This window comes from Oryctolagus cuniculus, chromosome 6, assembly GCF_051225735.1.
Source record: "Oryctolagus cuniculus isolate XC-2025 breed Fujian yellow rabbit chromosome 6, ASM5122573v1, whole genome shotgun sequence".
NCBI lineage: Eukaryota > Metazoa > Chordata > Mammalia > Lagomorpha > Leporidae > Oryctolagus > Oryctolagus cuniculus.
The window spans coordinates 6912812-6937743 of record NC_142872.1 but is presented as its reverse complement, the minus strand read 5'-3'; the positions used below and the strand labels follow the sequence as shown (position 1 = coordinate 6937743).

Genomic DNA, 24932 nt, shown 5'->3' with positions numbered 1-24932 from the left:
GGTGCTTTACTGGTTACCTCAAATGCATGTTAAACCTTGGATTGTGAGCTTTGTCAGTGAACAGGATTTTTTTTAACAGGTTAATTTTATTTATTTGAAAGGAAGAGTTACACATAGAGAGTGGGCCTTCATCAGTGACAGTGGGGTGCTTTTAGACATGCACCTACTGGGACCCCCCCGGGTCCACTCGTTTGGACGCGCTCTGCAGGCCTGAAAGTCTGCACCGCCATAGACGTCCCAGGAGGCTTTGGTGCAGGCCAGGGTTTGAGACTGCCCGAGGGGAGAAACAGACAGGCACACAGGTGACTGCAAGGCTCCCCGTCAGAGTCTGGGCACGTTGTTAACCTGCAGAGTGTGCGCAGGTCCGAGGAGCTGCGGTTCTGGCGGGCTCCCAACGGATCCTGATCCCGCTCGGCTTCCACAAGTGATGGTGCTGTTTGCAGGGCATTGTGGGCGCACCTGAGTGCCGAACCTGAAGCGGGCAGGGGACTCGGAGGAGGCCACTTAGGAGAATAACCCCAAACTGTACCCGCGAATGTGTTCCGGAGGTCTTTATTTCTTACTTTGAGAATGGAGATTAACAGTAGTGTTACCGTTGAGCAGAACACATCCATCCGTTCTCCAGTAGTGTTTCACAGTGCAAGGAGGGTGTGTGGGATGGGGTCTGAGGAGCCAGACGTGGGCCAGATCGCGGAAGGCTTTGTGTGTCCTCCAGGTAACTTGAATTTGGTATTACATAAGTGATGGGAGCTTGCCAAGCGGTGGGTCTTCACGGTTAGATACGCATTTCAGTGCGATTCTTGAAGAACCAGAGCCAGGGAGGCCAGGCGGAGGCGCTGGGGCCGCCCCAGGATGCTGGGACTGGGCCGCCGTCCGCACTGCAGAGCAGGAGGCAGAGGGAGCAGGTTAGGTAGCCGCTGTCGTGGATTGCTTTGTTCGATTTGTCATGACATCCGGTCTGTAATGAGTAATTGGATAGTGGGAAGCCTCTTTGCCTGTTAATGTAATTCCAGAGATGTGTGACTGTACTTAAAAATATTTACCAGATGGGTCAGCTGTTGAAAAATGGTATAAATGAAAAATAACACTTGAAATTCTAGAGCTGATGCGGCCTGTCACTTACTCCCACGTGCTTACTCCGCATCTGTATGCTAGTAAATACCTCATCATGAACTCTAACGTGCCTGCAGAGGCTCTCCTCACAGATGATGTTGTCAGCTTTGTCTGTGTTCCTGTTTCTTTTTGTAGCTGCTTGTTTGTAATTCTAGATTTCCACAGTCCTGGTGAGCCATAGCCTCGAGGTCTAGGTGGGAATGCAGTCAGTTATTAAAGACACTTGGGGTGTCAGTAAGGAAGAGGTTGTCTACATGCAGGGTTAGATGTTGGGAATCTACTGGGCCTGCACTGTGGCGTAGTGGGTAAAGCCACCGCCTGCAGTGCAGGCATCCCATGTGGGCGCTGCTTTGTATCCAGGCTGCTCCACTTCCGATCCAGCTCTCTGCTATGGCTTGGGAAAGCAGTAGAAGACGGCCCAAGTCCTTGGGCCCCTGACCCACATGGGAGACCTGGAAGAAGCTCCTGGTTCCTGGCTTCAGATTGGCACAGCTCTGGCCGTTGTGGCCATCTGGGGAGTGAACCAGTGGATGGAAGACCTTTCTTTCTCTCTCTCTCTCTCTCTCTCTCTCTGCCTCTGGGTCTCTAACTCTGCCTTTCAAGTAAATTAAAAAAAAAATCATTTTTTTTTTTAAATAAGTTTCGGCCAGCATTGCAGCTCACTAGGCTAATCCCCCGCCTGAGGCGCTGGTACTCCAAGTTCTAGTCCCAGTTGGGGCGCCAGTTCTGTCCCGGTTGCTCCTTTTCCAGTCCAGCTCTCTGCTGTGGCCCGGGAGGGCAGTGGAGGATGGCCCAAGTGCTTGGGCCCTGCGCCCGCGTAGGAGACCAGGAGAAGCTCCTGGCTCCTGGCTTCGGATTGGCGCGGCGCTGGCCATAGCGGCCATTTGGGGGGTGAACCACTAACTCTCACTAACTCTGCCTGTCAAAAAAAAAAAAAAAGTTTGAAATCTAAGTGCTTGCAGTCGTCGCTCGCACCCTAGCCTGGCAGTGTTCCCACTCGTTCCTCTCGTGTCAGTATGACTGAGTTCTTTTTTTCACTGCCCAGGCCATTTTTAATTCCTTTTTTGCATTGTTGTTGGTGAGTGAATGCTGTTTATTCCGTGTGTGTGAGCGTGCCTGCCGCTTAAGCCTGGACGGGTAGAGATCTTCCCGTCTCTGAACTGATCCACTGATGAAGCAGGTTGGAAGTTGGAAGGGAAATGCTGTGTCCCATCTATGTAAGGTGCACCTTTTACATACATCGTCCAGAGTGGCCGTGGGCTGACTGCTTTCAGTTTTTCAGGCTACAGTCTCAGAGACTCGATTCCAGAGAAAAGAAGAAAGGACGAGAACAAATGTCCTGAAAAAGAAATGAAGGCCTGACTTTAGGTGTGTGTTGGCAAGGTTACCCCTCTGGTGCTGAGTCAGCCAATCCAGTGGTTCGCCCCCAAGCAGCAGGCATCTCGATGCCACAGCACCTTGCGTCGTTTCCCTCATGAGCCCCTGGCCCCAGATTCTGTGTGTTTTTTTTTTTTTTTAAGATTTTTATTTATCTGTGAGGTAAAGTTACAGAGGGAGATACAGAGAGAAAGGTCTTCTGTTCGCGGGTTCACTCCCCAAATGGCCGCAATGGCTGGAGCTGCGCTGATCTGAAGCCGGGAGCCAGGTGCTTCTTCTGGTTTCCCACGCGGGTGCAGGGGCCCAAGCACTTGGGCCATCTTCCACTGCCTTCCCAGCCATAGCAGAGAGCTGGTTGGGAAGAGGAGCAGCCGGGACCAGAACTCTGCTGTAGGCAGAGGATTTAACCTAAGGCGCTACAGCGCTGGCCCCAGATTCTGTTTCTTATGCCTATTTTAATTCTCTCCCTCTCAGAGCCTTAGGACCACTTGAGAATTCTGTTTTGATCAGGAATGAAATCCTTGCCCAACCTGTCCTAGAGAGAGGCCAGGCATTGCTCCAAAGTGACTTCTCATTCCAGCCATTGCCAGCCACTTGACTCTGTAAAATAAGCTGTTCACTGTAGCTGTGAGAATCTCATCGGTCTTAAGTCATGAATTGAAAGTGCTGGACCTTGAGGACCTCTTGATAATTAAGTCAACAGAAGACTGATGTTTGTATTTGATACTTGCTTATAAATGAAACTATCCAGAAGGAAGGACAACTACCGACAGGGCCTTCAGCCACTGCATGCCGGTGGCGTGGTCCTGCAGTTGGGATAGCCAGGTGCACAGCAGGTGAGAAGCCCTCTCGAGAGATCACTGCCCAGGGACGCAGGGTTATCCAGAATCGAAATCTCAGGCAAATGACTCTTTGCAGGTCATTGTCTTCACCTAGAAAAAGAGGTGGACGCGACCATTTCTGAATGCTCAGTCTTAGAAGAGAAACTAGCTTAAAGCCGCGACGCTTTGGTCATGCATTGACTCATCCCTGCTGCAGAGCGGAAGGCCTCTGTGTTTGCCCCGTCTGACCTCAAGTCCTTGTTTGCTCTACTTTCACTTCTGTTCGTCTTGCTTTTTTCTGTAATAATAAACTAATAGATTAAATTAATATGTGTTAATATTATCTGGCTACAAGTATATCATTCACCATGTGGTTACATCCAGGCTGAAAACCCTGTTGCAGTTCCCCAGGAGGTTTGGATGCACTGTTGCAAGTCAGATAATTATTATTTGAGTCCATAGCACAGAAAAAGCAAACCCCTTCCCTTGAGACACAGCTATTACCCAGAGCAGTGATTTTCAAACTACTCCTGTAGTATTTCAGAGTGTGGTTGGGTCCTGAGGTCGTCGCTACTCCTTCAGTGTTCTGGAGTGTGGTTAGATCCTAAGTTGATTGTTCCCCCGTGTGTTCTACAGTGTGGCTGGGTCCTACAGTCCCTGTTAGGTGTGTAGTGTTCAGGAGCACAGCTGGGTGCTGGGTGATTGTTCCTCTGGTGTATCTACAGTGTGGTTGGTCCTAATGTCCCTGTTATGTGTATAGTGTTCAGGAGCACAGCTGGGTGCTGGGTGATTGTTCCTCTGGTGTGTCTACAGTGTGGCTGGGTCCTACAGTCCCTGTTATGTGTATAGTGTTCAGGAGCACAGCTAGTGCTGGGTGATTGTTCCTCTGGTGTATCTACAGTGTGGCTGGGTCCTACGGTCCCTGTTAGGTGTGTATGTTCAGGAGCACAGCTGGGTGCTGGGTGATTGTTCCTCTGGTGTATCTACAGTGTGGTTGGTCCTACGGTCCCTGTTAGGTGTGTAGTGTTCAGGAGCACAGCTGGGTGCTGGGTGATTGTTCCTCTGGTGTATCTACAGTGTGGTTGGTCCTACAGTCCCTGTTAGGTGTGTAGTGTTCAGGAGCACAGCTGGGTGCTGGGTGATTGTTCCTCTGGTGTGTCTACAGTGTGGTTGGTCCTACAGTCCCTGTTAGGTGTGTAGTGTTCAGGAGCACAGCTAGTGCTGGGTGATTGTTCCTCTGGTGTGTCTACAGTGTGGCTGGGTCCTACGGTCCCTGTTAGGTGTGTAGTGTTCAGGAGCACAGCTAGTGCTGGGTGATTGTTACTCTGGTGTATCTACAGTGTGGTTGGTCCTACGGTCCCTGTTAGGTGTGTAGTGTTCAGGAGCACAGCTAGTGCTGGGTGATTGTTCCTCTGGTGTGTCTACAGTGTGGCTGGGTCCTACGGTCCCTGTTAGGTGTGTAGTGTTCAGGAGCACAGCTGGGTGCTGGGTGATTGTTCCTCTGGTGTGTCTACAGTGTGGCTGGGTCCTACAGTCCCTGTTAGGTGTGTAGTGTTCAGGAGCACAGCTAGTGCTGGGTGATTGTTCCTCTGGTGTGTCTACAGTGTGGCTGGGTCCTACGGTCCCTGTTAGGTGTGTAGTGTTCAGGAGCACAGCTAGTGCTGGGTGATTGTTCCTCTGGTGTGTCTACAGTGTGGCCGGGTCCTACAGTCCCTGTTAGGTGTGTGTATGTTCAGGAGCACAGCTGGGTGCTGGGTGATTGTTCCTCTGGTGTATCTACAGTGTGGCTGGGTCCTCTTGCAGTGTTCCAGAATGTGATTAGGTCCTAAGATCACTGCTACTCTTGTCCCTCCAAGTCAGGACAAATATCCTGGCTTTGTATCGGCTCAGCTGCGGCCAGTTGGGGAGTGAACCAGCAGATGGAAAACCTCTCTCTCTCTCTGCCCCTCCTCTCTGTGTAACTGTGAAGTAGTAATTTGTTATTTTTTTAAAGATTTATTTATTTATTTGAAAGTTAGAGTTATGGGGGGGGTGTCTTCGATCCGCTGGTTCATTCCCCAACTGGCTGCACCAGACGGAGCTGCGCCGATCTGAGGCCAAGATTCAGGAGCTTCTTCTGGGTCTCCCACATGAGTGCAGAGGCCCAAGGACTTGGGCCATCTTCTACTGCTTTCCCAGGCCATAGCAGAGAACTGGATCGGAAGTGGAGCAGCCGGGTCTCGAACCGGTGCCGTATGGGATGCTGGCGCTGCAGGCCAGGGCGTTTACCTGCTGCAGCAGTGCTGGCCCTGAAGTAGTAATGGATGATGTTGGACTTGGGGGTCATTCGTCTGTGGAAAGAAGGCGGCAGTGCTCAAGCCACATTAGGGATGTTGTCAGTGTGAAGGGGGTTGTATGTAAGGATCTCTTCTTTGTGTTAAGAGCTGCCCCACGGAGTCCGGTTGCTGCAGGAGGGCAGTGTTACAGGGGAAGGGTGTTGCCTCAGGTTTGATTCCATTAAAGAATGTGTGTCTCTGGGAAAACGTAGTTGAAATATATCTGTGTTTAGTTTTTAAAGTGTTCCTGTTTCCGAGAATTCATTGCCGATTGTTTTCAAGGAGCCATACTATTTATAAACAGATATGAAGAAACATGAGTTCATTCTCCTCTCTCCAGAAGTAAGCGCAGCTGTAAGCTAATTGCTTTTGGTGACTTAGTGGAAGGGCCGTTTTGCTTTTTCCCCTTCCGTGCTTGTGTGTGTGATGAGGCGCAAGGACCGCCTGTCTACAGTCTCCTGTTACCCTTCCCATTGCTGCTGGACTCCTGTGTGCTTCAGTGGAGGGTCGGTCTCCTAACCTCACGGGAGCCTTTTCAGAAAATGGAAACAAAGGTTTGTGTGGTACTGTTACATCATAAGAATGCTTGGTATTTTTGGATTTAGCAAGATGGTTCAAGTTACTGTAAAAGTAGCACAGGTTTCTTACTTTTGTGAGCTAGGAAGGGTTCCGTGGTTTGATAGTCACGGCGGCATCTTACCTTTTTTTCTTTTAGGTTGACAATCGCATTTTTTGCGCTCTCCGGGCTGGATATGTTGGATTCCTTAGATGTGGTGAACAAAGATGATATAATCGAGTGGATTTACTCCCTGCAGGTCCTTCCCACAGAAGACAGTGAGTGAGTTTTTACCATTTTATTTTTAGCGTGACCAATTGTGCCTGGCATTACATGTGTTGAACCAGCAAGTCTTAGTATGTACTAGCACCCTGTTAACATGTCTTATTCATGCGTGTTTTGTAATGCAGCGTTCCCGTTTTGTTCTCGTACAGCACTTCAGTCTAATGGTCAGTCTCTGGAGAGACAGTTGTAGTTGTCTTGGAGTGAGTACAGCTGTACATCACAGCTGTAGTGTCTCTCCGTGGTGTGCTCCCATGTCGATGATGCGTGCTGGTTATGTGTACTTCATGTGTGTGTGTGACTGATTCTGTAGCATTCATTCTGACTTTCTTCCTCAGCTGCTCTTTTTGTCTCTTGGTCATCAGGTCTCTTCACTGTCCTGTGGGTCTCCCTCTGGTGCTTCACTCGCATTTCTTTAACAGTTTCTAAGAGCACTCTGTTCAGCCGTTTCCTAAAACTTGCTGAATTGTTCTCAGAGTTCATAAATTACATGGCCAACTAAATACACACGGGATTCATAAACTTCAGCGTTCATTCTGGTACATGTAAATTACCTGATTTGGTTGTAGAAATCCTAACCTTGAAAAGATCAAGCAGGGATGAGCATTTGGTGCCACAGTTAAGACACTGCTGGGACACCCCCATCCCAGATCACTGCAGGGCCTGGGTGCAGGGCCTGGCCCCTCTCCAGTCCAGCTCCCTGTGGTGGAAACCCTGGGAAGCAGTAGGTAGTGGCTCCGGTACTTGGGTTCCTGCCACACACGTGGGAGGCCTGGGTGAAGTTACAAGCTCAGCTTCAGCCTGACCCAGCGCTGGGTGTTGTGAGCAGTTAGGGAGTGAACCAGTGGATAGGAGATCCTAGCCAGTCTCTGTGTGTCATCTGCCTTTCAAATAAATAAAAGTTTTAAATATATTTCCTTTAAATAAAAAAGATCAAGCAAATAAACTGTTGGAAATCATGAAGTTTGAATCAGTGATCACCACGTAGTTGTATAAAAGAATCAGCATTTTAGGGTAATACTGTGCTTTACTGGTTGAAATAATCATTTCTAAATCTCACTCAAACTTTGGAGAAATAATAAGCTAAAACTGTAGAAAAAAATTATTAACTTGATCAATTCTGAGGCATAGTTTATGGTGTCTGCTTTGTTTTTAAAGTTCATGTTTGTTTTTATATAATTTTAAAAAACCTATGTTGACAAATTCTTTGTAAAACTGTGATTGATTAGGGGTGGTTGTTGTGGTGCAGAGGGTAAGCCACCACTTGTGACACCTGCATGCCTGTCGGAGTGTGGGATTTCAGTCATGGCTCCTCCACTTGCATCCAGCTCCTGGTTAATGCTCAGTCTAGGAGGCAACAGCTGATGGCTCAAGTACTTGGATCCTCTCAGCTCCAGCCTGGCCCAGCCCTGGGTGTCGTGGGCATTAGAAAAATGAGCCAGCAGGTGGAAGATTCTGGCACATTATGAGACACTTGAAAAAGTGTAGAAAATGAAACTAAAAAATTTTTAGTGTAATTTTTTTTTGTTTTTTAGATTTATTTATTTGGTTGAGAGAGAGAGAGAGACAGAGAAAGGTCTTCCATCTGCTGGTTTACTCTCCAAGTGGCTTCATTGGTCAGGGCTGAGCAAGGTGGAAGCCAGGAGCTTCATCCAGGTCTCCCACCTGTGTGGCAGGGGCCCAGGCTCTTGGGCCATCTTCCATGGCTTTTCCCAGGCTATTAGCAGGGAACTGGATTGGAAGTGGAGCAGCTGGGACATGAACCGGTGCCCATGTGGAATGCTGGTGTTGCACGTGGCAGCTTTACCTGGCATGTCCCAACACCAGTCCCTTTAGTGTAATAATTTTTGAAGTCAGCTGATACAAGGGGCATTCAGAAAGTTCATGTGGTATTATTTAAGAAGTATGCAGAGACAGCCCACCTGTTGCCTGTCATGTGCTGGAGACTTGCACAGATCCTTGCACAGGCGAGGTGTGATTCTGAATTCTCCTTGAACCACGGAGTGCAAGAACACTTCACCTGCCTTCCCTAATTGTCTAAGTTCAATTATAAAACTAATCTCTGAGCCAGCGCCGCGGTTCACTAGGCTAATCCTCCGCCTAGCGGCGCCAGCACACCGGGTTCTAGTCCTGGTCGGGGCGCCGGATTCTGTCCTGGTTGCCCCTCTTCCAGGCCAGCTCTCTGCTGTGGCCAGGGAGTGCAGTGGAGGATGGCCCAAGTGCTTGGGCCCTGCACCCCGTGGGAGACCAGGAAAAGCACCTGGCTCCTGGCTCCTGCCATCAGATCAGCGTGGTGCTCCAGCCGCAGCGCGCCGGCCGCGGCGGCCATTGGAGGGTGAACCAACGGCAAAGGAAGACCTTTCTTTCTCTCTCTCTGTCTCTCTCTCTGTCCACTCTGCCTGTCAAAAAAAAAAAAAAACAAAACAAAAAAAAACAAACAAACAAGCAAACAAAAAAACCTAATCTCTGAAATGTAGAAAATGGATATTGAAAAGAACGTTTTTTTGCTATAAAAGTTTTGATTTACATTGTCTGGGTGGGTCTTGTCATCTTTAAGAAATTGTGAAAGGTATGCCCTCTTACTAGGAAGCCTGATTCCTTTTTAAGGCTTATGAAGAATTACTTCCATGTTCATAAGTATAAATGTCTATTTCTGTGTGTAAGACATTGCCACATTCCTAGCTTGGGCTTTGTTTGCTCAGTGCAGAAATCATTTCAGATGGGCATTAGAAAGTTAAGACTGTGTCAGTCACCTTTTGGATTGCATTTAAGCAGCATTAGCATCACAAGTCTAGAGATGTTTATCCTAAGGATTGTCCCTTCTTAGGAGCGCCAAATAGAATTTTTGGTGTAACTTCTATTTTATCTTTCTCTTGAAAGAGCCAACTTTTTTCCTATGAAAAGCAATTTAAGTTCTTTCTTGAAAGAGGAAGTATGCTACTAATGAAAAGCAAAATCTTTTTATGTCTCATTAAACTTCAATATTCTAGAAGCTTATAACCATTTCCTTTGTTTTTAAAGAATATTTAAATGTATTATCTTATACTAGACATATACTTAGGAACGTAACAGTAGAACTCAAAAGTTTCACAATATAATCTACTCTTCAAACAGGAGTTGGCTGAGGGAGCCACCCCAGGTGGGCGCTGGCTCACCTCCGGGTGCTCCACTCAAACCAGCTCCCTCCTGATGCTTGTAGAGAAACCTCAGAAGGTGGTCCAGGTAACTTGGGCCCCTGCCACCCATACGGGAGGTCTGGATGGATTCCTGGATCCTGGCTTCAGCCTGGCCCAGCCCTGGCCCGTGCGGCCATTTGGGGCATGAACTGAAGATGAGGATCTCCCTTTCTCTCTCCTCTTCGGCCTCTCTGTGTCTCTGGAACTTCACTGTTTTAAAAGTCAGCGGCGATCTTCTTTGTGCAGACAAGTCAGTGAAGGAGTTTCTTTTCCTTACAGTTGGTGCTGAACAGTATAGTTTCTAGTAATCTCTCTCAACATGCTTAGACGTAAACACGGGCACACTACGTCGTGCACGTGGTCCCATGTCTGCTGCTTCTCTAGTGTACCAGCTTTCAATTTTCTGAGGTAACCTGGATTTGAGTATGTTGTTATCTACGTTCTCTCCATGACAGCGTGAACTGGTTTGACTTCATGGCACTACTAAAGTGGAGGGTGCGTTCCCCAAATCAGTGCCTCTTGATTCTTTGTCAAATGTGGATTGTTTTGCTTTTTTTTTTTTTTAATATGTATATGTTGACCAGTCTCTGCCATCAGTTGTTTTTATGCAGGACTGGGATAGGAACTGTACAATGGATTGTCACAAGTCGAGTGACATCACAGGGAGCTTTCAATTTGCTTTGCTCTACTGAGCAGGAGCACCAGATAGTGCTATTTTTTAAAAAAGATGTATTTATTTATATGTATATTTATTTGACAGGCAGAGTGAGCAGAGAGATAAACACACAGAAAGAGAGAAAGATCTCCTATCCGCTGGTTCACTTCGCAGATGGCTGCAACTTCCAGGGCTGGTGTAGGCCAGTGCCCAGAACTTCACGCGGCTTTCCCCTGTGGGTAGCAGGGACCTGAGGACTTGGGCCGCTTTCTGCCGCCTTCCCCGCACACCAGCATGGAGCTGGAATAGAAGCCCGGCAGCCGGGACTCAGTGCCAGCGTCAAAGTGGCTTAGCTTGCCATGCCACGACAGCAGCCCCTAGATGGCGCTGTTTAGTCACACATGGAGCCATATGAACTTCACGGGAAGTACCCATCTAGTCAGAAATTTCGAAGGAACTGCATGTTTATACTTTAATTATTATCACAAAAAGGTAAGCTTATTATAAAGGAAAGCATGATCATTGACAAATTGTGATAGGAACCAGAGAGAGCCTAGTGAATTAATTAAGTGTTGAAAATGTTGCTGTTTAGTTGTTAATTTGAGAGGCTCCGAGGGACAGCCAGACGGAGCTCACAGCTGCTCCTTCATCCCCAAGTGCCTACGACGGCTGGAGCTGGGCCAGGGCGGAGCCAGGAGCTCAGTCAGGGTCTCCTACTCCTGTCATCCCACATAATTAATACTGTTTTTATTCCTTTCCAGGCCTTTTCAGTATGCACGATATTCTTAATTATAAACCACAGTGCTCGTGTGTTTTTGTATACTGCTAATTCACTTGACCCTATCATATTTCTCCATGTTAGCACAGTTACACTAATTAATTAATAGCAGTGTAATGTTCCTTTCAGTGGGTAACGTGATACGTGCAGCCTGTTGTATGTTTATGTTGCCTCCCCGTGTTCACCACTGTCACACTAGTGAGCATTTCTGTACACATGATGGCTCTCATATTTGAAGTTGTGGGAATTGGTTCCCAGATACACCTACTGGGTCATAAGGCCTCAGTCTTTTGATGATTCTTTATGTATTGGTAAGTCTTAAATAACTTAGCGATTTAACAGTCTTTAGAGAGGATAAGAGAACCATATACACTAAAATTAGTTTTACCATGGGCTGGCGCTGTGGCATAGCGGGTAAAGCCGCCATCTGCAGTGCCAGCATCCCATATGGGCTCTGGTTTGAGATCTGGCTGATCCACGTCCAATCCAGCTCTCTGCTATGGCCTGGGACAGCAGTAGGGGATGGCCCAAGTTCTTGGGCCCCTGCACCTGCATAGGAGACCCGGAAGAAGCTCCCAAGTCTTGGCCCCGGATCGGATCAGCTCCAGGCATTTGGGGAGTGAACCAGCGGATGGAAGACCTCTCTGTCTCTGTCTCTCTCTCTCTCTCTCTCTCTCTATTTCTTTCTCTCTCTGCCTCTGCCTCTCTGTAACTCTGCCTTCCAAATAAATAAATAAATCTTTAAAAAAATTAGTATTACCATTAGTATCTTTTTAAGATACATTTTCACTAATAAGGAAAAAGTGATGTGATTGATGGAGAGTTTTAAATTTAGTAGTTCCTAATTTGTTGAAGGAATTAATGCATCAGCTATTATTGTATTTTAGGTGATTAAAAAGCAAAGTGCAGTACCTGGTGAGCAGTTACTGTGAACTTCTCATGTGTCAGCCATAAGAGCTGTAAAAGAAGTTCCTTATGTCAGCCTATTTGTAAACCAGTTGGAACTTTTCTTAGCAGTGCATTTACATTCTGCCAGTACTGTGTTCTGCATCTGTCATGCTGGTTTTCTGATAACCATCAAAACTTTTGCCATGTGGATGTGATTGTTCTAGTATGTTCTACTGATATCTTGAAAAATGAAAAATGTAGGTAGAAAAATGTGAATAAATATACTATGAACAGGGCTGGCGCCGCGGCTCACTAGGCTAATCCTCCGCCTAGCGGCGCCGGCACACCGGGTTCTAGTCCCGGTCGGGGCGCCGGATTCTGTCCCGGTTGCCCCTCTTCCAGGCCAGCTCTCTGCTGTGGCCAGGGAGTGCAGTGGAGGATGGCCCAGGTGCTTGGGCCCTGCACCCCATGGGAAACCAGGAGAAGCACCTGGCTCCTGGCTCCTGCCATCAGATCAGCGCGGTGCGCCGGCCGCAGCGCGCCGGCCGCGGCGGCCATTGGAGGGTGAACCAACGGCAAAGGAAGACCTTTCTCTCTCTCTCTCTGTCTCTCTCTCTGTCCACTCTGCCTGTCAAAAACAAACAAACAAACAAACAAAATATACTATGAACAAATACTGAGTAAGTACTATGTTAAAATGGTCTCTATACTTCAAAGCCAAATGCATTATTGGCTGGAATGTTGAAATACAAAGTACCTGTTCTCCATGACCGTAGAAGAGTGTATAACCTTTACTTCCCTCACGTGTGAAGAGGCATTGAAGGAGAATAGAAAGTCCCTGGACAGGGAGTGAGGGTTTTAGACCCGAGTGTGAACTGTTACCTTGGACTTCTCAGCCTGTGGGCTTCTGTTTTGTGCTCTCTAGAAAGGGGACTGAATATGTTGATCACGTGAAAAAGGTGGGATGGGAGAAGTATGGGTGCATTTTGTTTGCAGTGAGGTGAGCTGGGAAGGCTCATGGTAGGAAATCATTAAGGAGATTCTCTTAAAGCACGTAGCACAGACTGGCATGTCATGAGCATTCAACATTAGCTAGTCTGAAAATGTAGACGGTGACAAAGGTTTGGTCCTGAAAGACTCCGGTTCGTGAAGATCATGTAGCTAGACTGGTTTGGACTGCGTAAATCACTTCTCAGCCTTTTGGCTCAGATCCAGTGCAGATTGCATACAAAAATAAGGTGTACTTTAAATAAGCACACATTTTTATTTTTTAGGATCAAATTTAAATCGCTGTGGTTTCCGAGGCTCTTCATACCTGGGGATTCCGTTCAATCCATCAAAGGTTAGTTCTTCTGGGGTCGAAGGGAGGAGAAGGGTTACGGGGCGATAGAAGTGAGGAGAATTGGCTCCAGTCCTTTATACAAATGGCATCATACTTAGATATAACCTGCGCACGTCTTTGCACATACTTTAAATCATCTCTAGATTACTTTCCATATTCTTCAAGTGTCAGTGCTATGCAGTTTTACTATGTAGGGCATCACGTTAGTTAGGGAATAATGCTTAGTAATGCTTAGATGCATTACTTAGGGAATAATGACAAGGGGGAAATGGTCTGCGCGTGTCCAGTCAGATGCAGGGGTTTGGGGCTGGCATCGTGGTGCAGGGGGTTAAGCGGTAGCCTGTGACACCAGCACTGCATAGCGTGGTGCTGGCCGAGTCCCAGTTCTCTGCTTCCAGTTCCGCTCCTGCTGATGCACCGGGAAGGCAGCAGAAGGTGGCCCAGCGGCGGGGACTTGCCACCCCGTGGGGGACGAGGAAGGAGGGCCCCGGCCCCGGGCTGTTGGAGCCCTTTGCGGAGTGATCCAGCGGATGGAAGATTTCTCTCCCTCCCTCACCCCCACACCCTGCCACTCTTTCAAATAAATGCATAAATCTTTTTTTTTTTTTTAAAGAAAGAGATACTGAGCTTTTTCCTGCTTGTTTTCAGTTTGCAGTTGTTGAGTCTGTAAATGTGGAACTTACGGATGTGGAAGGCCCATCTCATGTCAAATGGAGGTTTTCTTTGTTTCAGTGAGCTGTCTGTACGGATCGGAGTGAGCGGCATTTAAGTTTGCTGGTTACTAAAACCTCATGTGAGATTAGTAAATGAGATAAGTTTTAATTTCAGTTTGTTAATTAACATATTAATTTTGAATTTAGAATCCTGGAACAGCTCATCCTTATGATAGTGGCCACATAGCCATGACCTACACTGGCCTCTCCTGCCTCGTCATTCTTGGAGACGACTTAAGCCGAGTAAATAAAGAAGCTTGCTTAGCAGGCCTGAGAGCCCTTCAGCTGGAAGACGGGAGGTATGGGCCACTCTCTGTTCCCTTTTCATTTTTGAAAAACTGAGACATAGATAAACGGTTTAGTAGTATCAGGATTGGGCTCTATTGCAGTATTTTGAAGTAAGCATATAGTTAGTCTGAACATGTCTTCCTTAAAACATACTGATTGGTCCATCAGTGATGGGTACATAAAGAAAATGGGCTTTTATATATATAATGAAATACTGTTCAGCAATATGAAAGGACAAAAACCTGTCATGGCAACATACATGAACCTGTGGGACATGAGAATAAGTGAAATGAGCCAGGCACAGAAGGCACGTCTGCATGTTCTCACCCACATGGGGAATCATGAAAGTAGAGAAGAGAGTGGTGGTTATCAGAGGCTGGGTTGGGGAGGGGGTTGGGAGCAGCTCTTAGCAGGTGCAGAGTCTTAGCCAGGTAGGAGTATGTCTGCTACACAGAAGCTGACAGCACTGCTTCATATAGTGCTATAGTGCATGTCTCCATTACTGCTACCCAGAAGGACGATGGTAGCTAACAGCACCGCATTGTGTATTTCAGAACCGCTGGAAGAAAGTGTCTGGGGTGATAAATGCTTTAACATGGTAGACGGATAAGCTAAATGTCCTGATTTCATCATTACAGTGCACTCCTGCGTGAAAACATCACCCCATACACTCTGCCCCATGAATTTGTACTTACTACGAGCCAAAAAAAAAAAAAAAAAGAAAAAACCTGGCTGGAGGAGAAAGGGATGAACACTGAATATTAAATTCTAGTGAAGGTAGTTTCTGTGACAGTTTTAAAGGATAGGAACAAGAGTTAATATGTTCATTAACATTCGGTGGTTTGAGTGGTGTGTCTAGAGAAGAATCTTCATAGAGTTTTAAGATAAAGTTTTTTAAGCTGTGAAGTAATGAAGCAGTAATGATGACATCTAAGGAGAAAAAAATCGGCTGTGTTGTTAGATCCTTGCATGTTGTGTAGTATCAGGGCTGTTAAACATTCATTGCTCTTGATGAGGGACAGATTAGTGTAGACATAAGAGTAAATTGATGTTACTTATAATACTGTAAGATTAGATACTTCACTCACTTGGAACATGGGACTGATAGCTCAGTATTTCATTCTTAGTCTTTGATTACTGCTGCCTTACACTTGTTTATAAAGACGTAAATATGAAACACGAGCTATTTTCTCTCCAAAACCAATTCAGTATGTGACATTAAAAGATCAGTTGATTATTTGAATGTATGTTTGGATAAAATTTCATATAGTGAAATGGGCTTGGGAATTTCTTACTGCACAGTGGCTGCCGTAAATGCACGCGGCAGTGTGCCACCACTGTCCCTGGCTGCAGCAGGTCAGCTTCTGGAACCGAATGACAGGCAGTGTGAGAGACTGGTGGGGACTTGGGAGCAAGTGCAGTGACCTAGAGGTAGTTTTATAGTATTCGAGATCATAGTTCTGTTACATAGTACAGGCAGGATAAAGTTACATCGGTGATAGATTTTTCTGCGAGTAAAGACAGCGTAGGTTTTTCTAACTCTCCTGCAAAGAACGTATCGTCTGGTGTTAGTAGACAATCATGTTATGGTTAACTGTTCCAGCTTTTGTGCAGTACCTGAAGGCAGTGAGAATGACATGCGGTTCGTCTACTGTGCTTCCTGTGTGTGCTATATGCTCAACAACTGGTCAGGCATGGATGTGAAAAAGGCCATCAGCTACATTAGAAGAAGCATGGTGAGTGACGTGCATAAATGACCCGTTTAGCTTTGTATTGCCAGTGTGTGTGGACTGTCGTATAATAGCGCCTCATCTCTTCCACAAGAGATCCTGAAGTAAGGGTAATAAGATTGCCTTTTGGTTACACTGTGTGAGCACCTCATAGAAAAATATTAAAGGACACATTGATTCCTTGGCCATTAAAATGTAAATACCTGATTTTTATGTTAAGAAGCCATGTCTTTTACAGAAGGGTTTGGTCAGCCTTAGAAGAAGAAGACATAAAATACTTGTTAAAACATTCGAGAGACAGACAGTTCCCATCTACTAACCGAGTCCAGCTGGAGCTGGAGCCAGGTGCCCGGACCCAGTCCAGTCTCCCATGTGGGTGACAAGAACCCAGTTACTTGAGCCATCACCACAGCTCCCAGTGTCAGCACGGGCAGAAGGCTGGAGTCCAGAGCCAGGGCTAGGAATCAAACCCGGTAATTCCGGTGTGCAACGAGTGTCTTAACCGGTAGGCTAAATGCCTACTCCCAGGAAGTAAAATAAAAAGCAAATGCTGACAGCACAACCTAGCAGGAGTTAGTTCCAGCAAACTGGAAGATTATGATATACTTTATGAGAATCTTTGTTTTGATTTTATTTATTTGAAAGATAAGATTACAGAGGTCGGGGGTGAGATAGAGATGTTCCATCCCCATCACTCCCCAAATGACTGCAGTGGTCAGAGCTGGGCCAGGCTGCAGGCAGGAGCCTGAAATTCCATGGGAGTCTCCCAAATGGCCGGCAGGGGCCCAGCTACTTGACCCATCTTCTGCTGCTTTCGTAGGCACAGTGGCAGGAAGCTGGATCAGAATTGGAGCAACTGGGATTTGAGCCGGCACCCAATGTGGAATGCTAGCATCACACGTAGGGCCTTAACCCACAGGGCCACAAGAATATTCTTACATTGAGGATGAGTTTCTTAAGTCATTTTTATCAGTAAGACCCAGAGGTAGGGCTGGTGCTGTGGTGCAGTGGCTTAAACTGCCACCTGCAGTGCATCCCACATGGGCGCCAGTTCCAGTCTCAGCTGCTCTCAAGGAACTGGGCGCTCATCCCAGGTCTCCTGTGTGGGTGGCAGGGGCCCAGCTACTGTAACCGGCACCTGCCACCTCCCAGGGTGCACATGGGAGGCGGTTGGGGTCAGAAACAGAGCTGGAGCTCAGTCCCAGGCACTCCGATAGAGGATGCGATATCTCAACTACTAGGCCAAGCACTGGACCGCAAGTTTTAGTTTTTTTTTTTTTTTTTAAAGTTTTGTTTATTTACTTGAGAGGCAGAGTTACAGACAGAGGTAGAGACAGAGAGAGAGGTCTTCCATCCACTGGTTCACTCCCCAAATGGCTGCAACGGCCAAAGCTAGATTCGTCCGAAGCCAGGAGCCAAGAGCTGCTTCCAGGTCTCCCACATGGATGCAGGGACCCAAGCACTTGGGTCATCTTCTACTGCTTTCCCAGGCCATTAGCAGGGAGTTGGATTGAAAGAGGAGCAGCAGGGATACCGACCAGTACCCATATGGGAGGCTGGTGCCGCAGGCAGAGGCTTAGCCTACTACACCACAGTGCCGGCCCCGTACAAGGTTTAATTTAGGGAGAATGTAAAATGGAAATTGTAGTGTAGTTTGATCTTTAATTGACGGTAGTAAGGAAAGCTTAGTTGCAATCAAAATTTTCATTTGCTCCTCTGTTTTGCCTCTCAAATGAAACTAGAGAAATAGAAATACTGCTTTCCAGGTTTATCATTTCCTAAATGTGAAGTTTTTTATCTTACAGGTTAGACTTTTGGTCCAGTTCTACTTTTACTGAAGTCAGTATTTCAAAATGATTGCACAGCTCTAGAGGGATGGGATTGTCTTCAACTGCGTAGCCGCATCAGATTTAGTGGACTGAGCAGTAGCCTGCTTTAAGAGCCTCTGCGCAGGGAAGGAGAAGCCTGCAACATCAGGCTTACGTTAGACAGGAGGGAGGTGACGACGCACTTGTGCCGTGAGCGGCGCAGCAGGAGTCCTGTCAGCGTGTCGCCTCTCGGGGTGTGGCGAGCGGGTTTGCCTCATTTTTGGTTGTCTGGTGAAGCTGGTGTGTGCCTGAGTTTTCTGTGTCTCGTCAGCACTTTTCCCTTTGTCGGTGTGCAGTCTCATGTAAGAAGCCTGGACACGAGGTCCATCTGTCCCGGTGTTGTCGGTGTGCTGGTGGTCCAGGTCCGGCGGCCTTCCTGAGTCACAGTGACACTGGCTGGAGGAGAGCGTTCTCTCTGCCTCCGTGTAGAGGCTTCCTCGTCAGAGGGTGGCCCCAGGCTCCTGTCTGGTGAGTTCCGCTCAGTCCTGCCATCGTTGCTGTTGGTGCTCAGGTTGTCCCGCCTTTGGCCAGTTGAGGTCCCTTAGGCAGACTGTGGTTCCCTGAAGTCTCCTTTCGTTTTTCCACCTTACCGGGGGCCGTCAGAAAGTGCGTGGAGAATGCCTATTCTGGAAAAACTGTGCGTGGATTTCAGTATTTTTTTTTTTTTTTGCACCAAAATAAAGTTGGGTTTTTACTCCATTTGCCCATGAACCTTTGGAAATGCCGTTGTATTTCCATACATTTATCTGGCTGTATGTTAAAAACTGCATCCGTGCCTGCACCTCCAGTTTCAGCCCAGCACCACAGTGAGTCCACCTTCTGACAGGGACAAACTACCCAGAATACATTGGTTCTTTTGTTTTAAGTCTGAGGGCACGTAGTTACTACATTTGAGAAATACTTGTGTTACTTACGTTGTTTTCCCTTTTGGTGTTGTTGAAGGATAGGTTTGTTCCTGTTTAGAGTACTCCCTCCTTAGGCCACCCGCTGTCCGACTCTGCTGATTGCATTGATCATGAAACGTTGGCTTGGTTTTGAACGGTCAGAACCTTGAGAAGACACAGTCACAGAAGTGCGGCTCCCTCTGAGCCCGTTCATGTGTAACCATTCCCATTCAGTTTTTGCTTATCTTTCCTATATTTGTTTTTGATGAGTAGATGTGTGTATTTTTCATTTCTTCCTCTTTGTTACTGAGAAGATAGTACTACAGCTTAGATACTTTCTGTGCTTTGCCTTTTTCACTTAGCAGTATGCCTTGGAAATGACTCCTTATTAACGGTTGTAGGTATTTTCTGCATTCTTTCTCTCACACTGGTGTATTCCTCCCCCACGTGGAAGTGCTGCAGTTTGTTCAGCTCCTGTGTGTCTGAAGTATGTATTTTCCAGTTGCATTCCTTACTGTAATTAGTAATCTCCGTGTGTATTTATGTATTGTTAGAGCTCTGATTCATGATAAATTCCTGGTGGTGGAATTGCTTGATCTGTAGGGAAGTGCATGTGTCATGTCCTCTTACAAAGGATGGGCTGATTTGTATTCCCGTCAGTGTTAGGAGTGCCTAGTGCCTGTTTCCATACAGCCTCAGCAGTGAGATGTGTTACGTGTTTTTTATTTTCACCTGTGCTTCTGCTGGCTGAAAAATGGTGTCTTGGTGTAGTTCTGCTTTGTGTTTTGCTCTGATTGAGACTGACCATAGTGTTAAAAGCTATACACGCCAGCGCAGCGGCTCACTAGGCTAATCCTTCACCTTGCAGCGCCGGCACACCGGGTTCTAGTCCCAGTTGGGGCACCAGATTCCGTCCCAGTTGCCCCTCTTCCAGGCCAGCTCTCTGCTGTGGCCAGGGAGTGCAGTGGAGGATGGCCCAGGTACTTGGCCCCTGCACCCCATGGGAGACCAGGATAAGTACCTGGCCATTGGATCAGCGCGGTGCGCCGGCCGCAGCGCACCGGCCGCGGTGGCCATTGGAGGGTGAACCAACGGCAAAAAGGAAGACCTTTCTCTCTGTCTCTCTCTCTCACTGTCCACTCTGCCTGTCAAAAAAAAAAAAAAAAAAAAAGCCAAACAAAACTTTCCCACAGGCCAGAGTTAGCCTGCACGCATTTATTTGCTGCCCTATTCATTCGCTTTGGAGTTTTTAGGTGTTCTGCTTTTGAGTGTTGCAGCTACTTTGCTTGTGTTTTATTTCAGCTACTTTCTCTCAACCTTTTTTGCCTCTTTGTCTCATTTTTGTACTCTTGGCTGCTTCTTCCGTGGCCCTGTCTTAGCCTGTTTGCATTTATAACCGGCATTCCTTGGGTATCCTGTAATCTAGTCTTTGTTCCATTGCTTGTTTTACCTTTTTCTTGTTCCTTTCCTGAAATCATTTACCTCTCATTTTCTTTCCATTGTTCATCCATTTCTGTGTTTAATTTTGATTTCTTTTCTCATCCCAGAAGCCTGTCTGGCTGTGCAGTTGGGTGGGGAACGCTTTCTTGTAGTGTTGTTCTGCGAAGGCTGCTTCTGGGAGTGGGGCGGATATTCATACACTCAGTGTTTTCATCTCAGGCTTACTTGGCAGGTAGATGTGTCTATTTTTGTAAGAAGTTCATGGATTTTTTTTTCTGATGAGAATTCCTATAGATGCTGCTCTCTTTGCATTACAACAAAACATGTTTGTTTATTTATTTTTTTAGTGGGCGGCTATTTTCACCGTAGGGGCAAGGGTAATGTTATGATTTTCTACTAGAAGAGGAGTTCTTGTTTGTTTTGCAGACCTATAAATTTTGCTCTTGTGTGTTTTCTTTTTCCATGTGATCCTTAAAGGGACTCTTTCCCTTCCTTTTAGTCTTTCTTCACCAGAAGTTAGACCCTTAGAGTATTGCTGCTTTCTCCTAACTCTCAAGTCCCTTTCTTGTTTTACCAGCCTGTGTCAGGCCAAGCCAACAAAACAGCGCCAGCAGGGTAGGGATGAGTGGTAACTGTATTGTCTGTGTAGGTGTAGGCAGGCAGGAATGGGTGATGAGTGTGTCACCTGTGTCAGCACAGGCAGGGATGGGTGATGACCGTGTCACCTGTGTCAGTACAGGCAGGGATGGGTGATGACTGTGTCACCTGTGTCAGCACAGGCAGGGGTGGGTGATGAGCATGTCACCTGTGTCAGTACAGGCAGGGATGGGTGATGACCGTGTCACCTGTGTCAGTACAGGCAGGCAGGGATGGGTGATGAGCGTGTCACCTGTGTCAGTGCAGGCAGGGATGGGTGATGAGTATGTCACCTGTGTCAGTACAGGCAGGGATGGGTGATGACCGTGTCACCTGTGTCAGTACAGGCAGGGATGGGTGATGAGCATGTCACCTGTGTCAGTACAGGCAGGCAGGGATGGTGATGACCATGTCACCTGTGTCAGTATAGGCAGGGATGGGTGATGAGTGTGTCACCTATGTCAGTGCAGGCAGGCAGGGATGGGTGATGACCGTGTCACCTGTGTCAGCACAGACAGGGATGGGTGATGACCGTGTCACCTGTGTCAGTACAGGCAGGGATGGGTGATGACCGTGTCACCTGTGTCAGTACAGGCAGGGATGGGTGATGACCGTGTCACCTGTGTCAGTACAGGCAGGCAGGGATGGTGATGACCATGTCACCTGTGTCAGCACAGGCAGGTGTGGAGGAGTGATGACCATGTCACCTGTGTCAGCACAGGCAGGGATGGGTGATGACCGTGTCACCTGTGTCAGTACAGGCAGGGATGGTGATGACCATGTCACCTGTGTCAGTACAGGCAGGGATGGGTGATGAGTGTGTCACCTGTGTCAGTGCAGGCAGGCAGGGATGGGTGATGACCGTGTCACCTGTGTCAGCACAGGCAGGCAGGGATGGTGATGACCATGTCACCTGTGTCAGTACAGGCAGGGATGGGTGATGACCGTGTCACCTGTGTCAGTACAGGCAAGCGGGGAGGAGTGATGACTGTGTCACCTGTGTCAGTACAGGCAGGCAGGGATGGGTGATGACCGTGTCACCTGTGTCAGTACAGGCAAGCGGGGAGGAGTGATGACTGTGTCACCTGTGTCAGTACAGGCAGGCAGGGATGGGTGATGAGCGTGTCACCTGTGTCAGCACAGGCAGGCAGCGATGGTGATGAGCATGTCACCTGTGTCAGCACAGGCAGTCATGGGTGATGACCGTGTCACCTGTGTCAGTACAGGCAAGCGGGGAGGAGTGATGACTGTGTCACCTGTGTCAGTACAGGCAGGCAGGGATGGTGATGAGCGTGTCACCTGTGTCAGTGCAGGCAGGGATGGGTGATGACCGTGTCACCTGTGTCAGTACAGGCAGGCAGGGATGGGTGATGAGCATTTCACCTGTGTCAGTACAGGCAGGCAGGGATGGGTGATGACCATGTCACCTGTGTCAGTACAGGCAGGGATGGGTGATGACCCTGTCACCTGTGTCAGCACAGGCAGGGATGGGTGATGACCATGTCACCTGTGTCAGCACAGGCAAGTGGGGATGAGTGATGACCGTGTCACCTGTGTCAGCACAGACAGGGATGGGTGATGACCATGTCACCTGTGTCAGCACAGGCAGGGATGGGTGATGACCGTGTCACCTGTGTCAGTACAGGCAGGGATGGGTGATGAGCGTGTCACCTGTGTCAGTACAGGCAGGGAGGAGTGATGAGCGTGTCACCTGTGTCAGTACAGGCAGGGAGGAGTGATGACCATGTCACCTGTGTCAGCACAGGCAGGGATGGGTGATGACCGTGTCACCTGTGTCAGTACAGGCAGGGAGGAGTGATGACCATGTCACCTGTGTCAGCACAGGCAGGGATGGGTGATGAGTGTGTCACCAGTGTGAGTACAGGCAGGGATGGGTGATGACCGTGTCACCTGTGTCAGTACAGGCAGGGATGGGTGATGAGCATGTCACCTGTGTCAGCACAGGCAGGGAGGAGTGATGACCATGTCACCTGTGTCAGCACAGGCAAGCAGGGATGGGTGATGAGCATGTCACCTGTGTCAGCACAGGCAGGGATGGGTGATGAGCGTGTCACCTGTGTCAGTACAGGCAGGGATGGGTGATGAGCATGTCACCTGTGTCAGTACAGGCAGGGAGGAGTGATGACCATGTCACCTGTGTCAGCACAGGCAGGTGTGGAGGAGTGATGACCATGTCACCTGTGTCAGCACAGGCAGGTGTGGAGGAGTGATAACCATGTCACCTGTGTCAGCACAGGCAGGGATGGGTGATGACCGTGTCACCTGTGTCAGTACAGGCAGGGATGGGTGATGAGCGTGTCACCTGTGTCAGTACAGGCAGGGAGGAGTGATGAGCGTGTCACCTGTGTCAGTACAGGCAGGGAGGAGTGATGACCATGTCACCTGTGTCAGCACAGGCAGGGATGGGTGATAAGCGTGTCACCTGTGTCAGTACAGGCAGGGATGGGTGATGAGCGTGTCACCAGTGTCAGCACAGACAGGGATGGGTGATGAGTGTGTCATCTGTGTCAGTACAGGCAGGGGTGGGTGATGAGCGTGTCACCTGTGTTGGTGCAAGCAGGCAGGGATGGGTGATGACCGTGTCTCCTGTGTCAGTACAGGCAGGGATGGGTGATGAGCATGTCACCAGTGTTGGCGCAAGCAGGCAGGAATGGGTGATGATGTAAGCCGAAATTATATAGAGTGATTTTAATTATTACTGGAGAAAAGTTTGATTGTTCTGTGACCTTTAACTTTTTTGCCATCTCTTTTATGTCGGTGTTAGAAGTCTAGAGAGTCTCTGAAAATAGTAAAATCATTGTTTGTGTAGTACAGTGTGAGGCAGTAGAAATTCGGAGCATTAACATCTCTCCCAGGTGGCCAGTGCTTGCCACCTGCCCAGGACGGAACTTTGGACAGGGCGTGCGTGGCTCATTTTCCACACTTACCCTTTGTGCGGTGCGGTACCTGAGAATTCCTTACCTGCGGAGCTGCTTGCCAGCGGCTGCTCCCTGGAACACCTCCCCTCCTCGCTGCGCCCCGCGCTCGCTCCTGCAGCCACGCGGCCTTCGCTGCGTTCCGTGGACTGTGTGTGGAGCGTGTCAGGCAGCAGCGTGGCGGCGTTCCTGCTGTAGTGCATTTTTCCGGAGCTTGCACTCGGTTTGGTTTCAGTTCTGCTTCCAGTGTCAGTGCATCTTCGTCTTTGGTGGCCGCCCTTTTGAGTTCTCCGTGACAGTGTCATGCGGGCTCCCCACTGAGAGAGACAGTCTGCACAGCTGCGCCTGCGCTGTGTGAGTGAGGAGTACGTCAGTGACAGCTGCTAGTGGACTTGGTGAGCGGTGAGGTGATCTGCGTTCCCGTGACTCACTCCTTGTCACGCCTGTTGTTTATGTGATGATTCGTGTGGACTGGAGGGCTAGCAGCAGACGTCATACCTGATGCAGTCACTCTGCAGTACCGTGGGTGCTGAAGTTGGAAGCGTGTTCTGTACTTAGCTGAATCATGTGATGTTTGTGCGCACTGCCGCTGTGCAGAGTGAGCACGCCCGCACTTCAGTGCTTGGGTGAACTTCTTGTGTTAGGCAGTGACTTCAGATCAGTCTCAGACCCACCATTCACCCTGCTCCCCTCTTCCTCATGACCTTTGACCTGTCATGGTGGCTCGCCCAGGGTGATAAGGGATGGCTTGGTGGGCCTCCGTGTCTCCTTTTCTACAAGTCGGTAATCTCAAACTCAGATATGCCTTCCGGCTTTGCTAAGGTTTGCATTTTATGCGTTTTTTGGTTCTTTTTCTGTTTTGAGTTGGGAAAATGTGTGGGCAGATTGTGCTTTAGGCAGGCACCATTATCCTGAGTGACCTAAAGCTCCCTCAGCATAGATCTGGCTCACATTTACAATGTTTTATGGGTATAAAATCCTTACATTTTCCTCAACTCCTAAATACTTCCAAGGGTAGAAGAGAAAGGCCAGAGGTAGTATTAGATAGAAATGAAATAGGTACCATCTTTGACCAATCTGTTCTCAGGGTGTGCCAAGTGTATCCATCAGTGACTTGGTTTGGTTAAGGAGACA

The 24932-nt window shown here is 48.2% G+C and overlaps 1 protein-coding gene across 8 annotated transcripts in view; it reads left to right on the top strand.

The window, feature by feature from the left end:
- PGGT1B (protein geranylgeranyltransferase type I subunit beta) overlaps nt 1–24932 on the top strand; it is a 47392-nt gene that overhangs the window by 2349 nt on the left and 20111 nt on the right. For 3 of the 8 annotated variants that reach the window (XR_016235059.1, XM_070076016.2, XM_089334807.1), the window contains 4 exons: nt 6342–6460; nt 13236–13303; nt 14164–14315; nt 15908–16040. Coding sequence is in view for 7 of the 8 variants with exons in the window: in XM_070076016.2 (XP_069932117.1) it covers nt 6342–6460; nt 13236–13303; nt 14164–14315; nt 15908–16040 (472 nt within the window). In the remaining variant the exon portion in view is untranslated. Of the gene's footprint in view, nt 1–5896; nt 6181–6341; nt 6465–13235; nt 13304–14163; nt 14316–15907; nt 16041–24932 lie in introns of those variants that run through there. The other 5 variants (XM_089334808.1, XM_089334810.1, XM_070076017.2 and 2 more) reach the window with 4 other exon arrangements.